This window comes from Uloborus diversus, chromosome 8, assembly GCF_026930045.1.
Source record: "Uloborus diversus isolate 005 chromosome 8, Udiv.v.3.1, whole genome shotgun sequence".
NCBI lineage: Eukaryota > Metazoa > Arthropoda > Arachnida > Araneae > Uloboridae > Uloborus > Uloborus diversus.
In genome coordinates, this window is record NC_072738.1 from 127,449,915 (window position 1) to 127,454,419 (window position 4,505).

The following is a 4,505-nucleotide window of genomic DNA, read 5'->3' on the forward strand; positions in this document are numbered from 1 at the left end:
CTTAGTGTTCTGCATTAATTGTTTACTTTCGTAATACTTTTTGGTTTCTAATCTCTTTCTATATGGGTCAGAATAACCAAAAGACTTTGAAAAATCTTTTCAAATGAATAAAGCGAAAAAATCATACATAACAACAAAAATCACAACACTTTTAGCATTTTCTTCGTTACCACATGCATTTGTTTTAGTTTTTAAGTCGGCCATTAGACAGTGACTGCAGTGCCCCCTATAGTTCGTTGGAGTTGCGACTATTATTTTCGCGGAAACACGGTACCTTGTTTAATTCGCCTCCAGCGCTCGAATACGCTACCTTGCGATGATTTACATAACTGCCGAAAAAACTAAAACAATGCGTTCTACGTGTGTCTGTTGGTAAACACGAGCAGTTTGTTAGGAGTATTTATTAACGCATTCGATGTGTCTTAGATTGCTTTCAGCAACAGAAATTGTTTCATCCCTTAATGGTATTCTCGAGCTTCTCAAAATAATGTTAGTTTTCATTATTTCCCTCTAAAAAGTGAGATGATTGTCGTAAATGGTGAAAGCGTAAACACAAGATAACTCTGGATTAACAAACTTCGCATTTGCTCTGTTCGATGCATTTTTTTTTTTTTTTTTAAAGAGGATAACGAGTACAACGAGTAACAGGTAAGTTTTTTTTTTGTTTATTGTTTTGTGTGAATTTGTAAGAATATGGATTATTCTTTTTTGAATCTTAAGCTCGAAAGAAGGATTTGATAACATTAGCAGAAGAATTTTAGAGCTAAAATCTCCCCCTAGTTTAAAATAATTAATTTAACTAACCTTCATTTTACTGCAGCATTTAATTGGAATGGATAGTACTATGCAAAATATTTTGTTGAATACATTATCGTAGAACGAAATGAAAAATGCTTAACCGAGAAAGAACGTTTAGAATTAACAAAAATATAAGCCGAGATTTTTTATCGCCAAATTGTTTAGGGTTATAGTTTTAGTATTGTGCGAGCAAAGAGACCTTGGCGAGATTTTGCGTTTCCGTTAAACCATTTTTATTTTTTATCATCAGTGGATTAAAATGGTAGAAAGAATACAGAATTCGATAAGTTTAAAGAAATAATGGAAGATCAATTAAAAAGAAAACTACCACCATGTATCCGTGAGAATTTTATTGATGATTTTCTTAGCGTGACGTAATTAAATCATTTAACCGACAAATTAAAAACTTGCGGAACGGGAAAAAATAAAATTTACCGATTCGACAATTTGAGAAATAACTCGGCTACAAATGTCAAACAATTAACGCTTGCCAAACAAGACAACGAAGTATCATCTTCCTCTTTTGATAATCAATCGTAATATCATACAATTAAATTATCTAGCATTTAATCTTGTCACAATAAAAATGTAGTCCCACCAAGAATAGATAAACTCTAATTCAACATCGTGGAAATGGCTGCTTAGAACTACGAACTACATAATTTGCATTAATTTCTGACGTTTAGTAATGCTTCTTGAATTTTCATTTCTTTCTACATGGACCAGAATATCCACAAGACTTTAAAAATTAGTTTGAAAAAACAAAACAAAAAAGTCATGCGTACAAAAAAAAAAAAAAAAAAAAAAAAATGCCAGGCTTATTAGCATTTTCTACGCTACGGCGTGCGTTTGTTTTACCTTTTTCATCCGCCATTAGACGGTGGCTGCAGTGCCCCCTATAGTTTGTTGGAGTTGCGAATTGATTTCTATGATTTCACGATAAAGATTTTTTTCCTGGTAAAGAAAAGTGTTGATGAAGAAATGCCTTGTCGAAAATATTCCTCCGTTATGACGTGTTCAGATCTTAGCTACTTTATGTTCGCGTGCTATATGGAAACTGATTCAAATGCATTTGATAAAACGTTTTATTAAGCCTGTTCTTTTGTTGTTAAAATTAATTTTACCGTGAAAACTGGTGTTTAAATTTTTAATTAGCTTAAGCCATAAGATAGAACGTAAACGTTGACATCAATGCAAATATTTGAAGTTGTTTCTCAACGCGAAAAAAAAAACTTAAGAAAATGGAAAGAAGTGTCCAACGGAAGTCTATAAAGGCGGGAAAGCCTAAGAAAACTATTGGAGGATCGAAGACCAAACGAAAAGCTCAGAGCCCAAAAAAGACTGGTGTGAAAAAGATAAAAATTATGAAGACGGCGAAGCAGCAGAAATCTGTGAAAAGTACAACGAAGTCTAAGTCTAAAAGTGATGTTAAATCTACTAAAAAGTCTGCCAAAAGTAAAGTTACAGCTGAGAAGAAAAAGCCTGCCAAAGGCGAAGTTAAAGTTGAGAAGAAAAAGTCTGCCAAAGCAGAAGTAAAAGCTGAGAAGAAAAAGTCTCTCAAAAGTGAAGCCAAGTCTGATAAAGTAGAGAAACGAGAACTAAAATTAACAAAAGAAGAAAAAAATGTAAAAATCAAGAGAGCCACTAAAATGGAAGTTGCATCGGATCAAGTAAAAGCCAAAGAGGCGAAAATAGAGAAATCTGTGAAAGAACCCAAAAGCGCTAAAAAACGAAAGGCCAAGACTGAAGAGGATGATATGGAAATTTCAGTAGAAGACACGGTCACAGTTAGAACTGAAGATGTAGTTGGACAAGCAAACAACGTAGGAGCTGCCCGAGGTTCAGACTTGCCAGAAACACGAACCTTCCAGAAAAGTACAATGCATGATGATCCTTCGAGTAGTGGAACCAAGTCAACAACGATGGCTGCGGAAATACAGAGCGGAACTACAATAGAATCAGTAGAGAAGGTAGCAAAACCGAGAAAATCTCCTAGAAGTGAAACGTCTGAAAAAGCTGTCAAGGGTCATGGGAGGGCAGAGACTCCAGCACGCAAGCGTAGCAAGAAATAGAGAAACTGTTGGGGGATCTCAGATAACGGGAAAGAAATCTCGCAAAATTCTAGTCCAATGAGACATTGCAGACTTGCAGCAACAAACAATTTCACAAAATTATATTTTAGAGAAACGTTTCAAAATTTTAACTTTTTGTCAAAGCTACTTTATTATGAAATTTTAAAAAAAGAAAAAAAAAATGCCATGATTATTTAAAGAAAGGTTGATGGTTTTTGTATATGAAATATTGCTGTAATTAAATTATAGTTTTTCATTCCATTTTGTTCTTTATTTTATGCGTGATTGCTTTGATAAATATTGACTCGTTTATTTGGCGACGACTTTGCTGAATGTCTTGACAAAATGGTAAATTCTTTAAAAGTTGGCATAATTTCTCATTTTGACAGTTGGAGTTGTTTCTCAGGAAATTATCATATTGGAGAACATTTCAAATTTATCGTTGATTCTGCATTTATCAATAACACTCACAAAGAGGAACTTTCGTATGAACGTGACCGCAGCTTCAGCGGTTTTTATAATATTTAGCGGTTTTCCCTTGTTGCCAAAGCAAGGCAACAAGGAATCCAAAAGATAACTGCCTGCGCGTGCGAACAACAAATATGCCAAATTATTGCTCTTTACTGGCGCATTTGCGCACCATCTGCTCCGGTGGCGTTAATACGTAAATACCCAAAATAATCATCCCATGTTAAAATTTAAGTTCAAATTGTGTTTGACAGCAGTTTAACGAAAATGGCGAATCGGCCTTACTTGCCACAGTAGTCCCTAATAATGCCATTTGTAAAAACCGCCAAAACGAACTATCAGACTAGACAAAAATGGGATCGTTTCCGAAATTTAAAAGTATTTTTTACTGAAAGAGCGTGCTTAAAAACATTGGATCTGACCATATTTTAAATAATTTGACTCATTTTAATATTTTTCAAAAATATTTTTAATCGGTGCGCTTTCATTGTTTACGCTTCTGCAGATGACATCACAAATGATGAAATGCATCGTTTCTTTTATTGCACGTACTGGCAATGATATGGTTGATAGAAAGCGTCGAGCGCAATATTTAATTCGCTTCTTGATTATCATAACGTGGAAACGCGGTAAAAAGATGCGCCAAAGCACATCATTTGTGACGTTATAATGACCACACCTTATTTTCAAGATCGGACAATTTAAAAAAATTAGTTAAAAGTGAAGCGTTGAGAAAATAAAAGTTTTTTCTCGCTCCGTGTTATTTTTTTTACCCGCGACACACAAAGGAAGGGGGTTATAAGTTTGACGTATCTATGTGTCCGTCTGTGGCACTCGAGCGCCTAAACGGATGGACCGATTTTGAAAAAAAAAAACAAAATGTTTGAAAGGAGAATTGATCGAGAGTGATCTTAGCTAGGTTGAATCTTTGGATAACATGAATTAACGAAGATATTAATTAAAAACTTCTAAAGATTTTTCGCAATTTTTGGAGTGAAAACATTGTTAAAATTTTTTAAATATTATACCGAAATAAAGAGAATTTTTTTCCGAGTCTGATAGAATGCATTTGGAACTTCCAAGTTTCATAGAATTTGAATTATAACCTTTTTTAAAGCAGACTTTAATAACGGCTAAGCCTTTATTCACGCGGTTGATCACCGAATT

At 34.1% G+C, this 4,505-nt stretch overlaps 1 protein-coding gene across 1 annotated transcript; it reads left to right on the plus strand.

Annotated features, from left to right (window-relative positions):
- The first annotated feature begins 2,039 nt into the window (after positions 1–2,039).
- LOC129228587 (histone H1.03-like) lies at positions 2,040–2,870 on the plus strand. The gene has a single exon (XM_054863270.1). It carries the CDS (start codon positions 2,040–2,042, stop codon positions 2,868–2,870), a length of 831 nt encoding a protein of 276 aa, XP_054719245.1.
- The last annotated feature ends 1,635 nt before the right edge of the window (positions 2,871–4,505 follow it).

Excerpts from the sequence above, each read along its gene's own strand:
- LOC129228587 (XM_054863270.1), top strand. The coding sequence starts at position 2,040 with ATGGAAAGAAGTGTCCAACGGAAGTCTATAAAGGCGGGAAAGCCTAAG.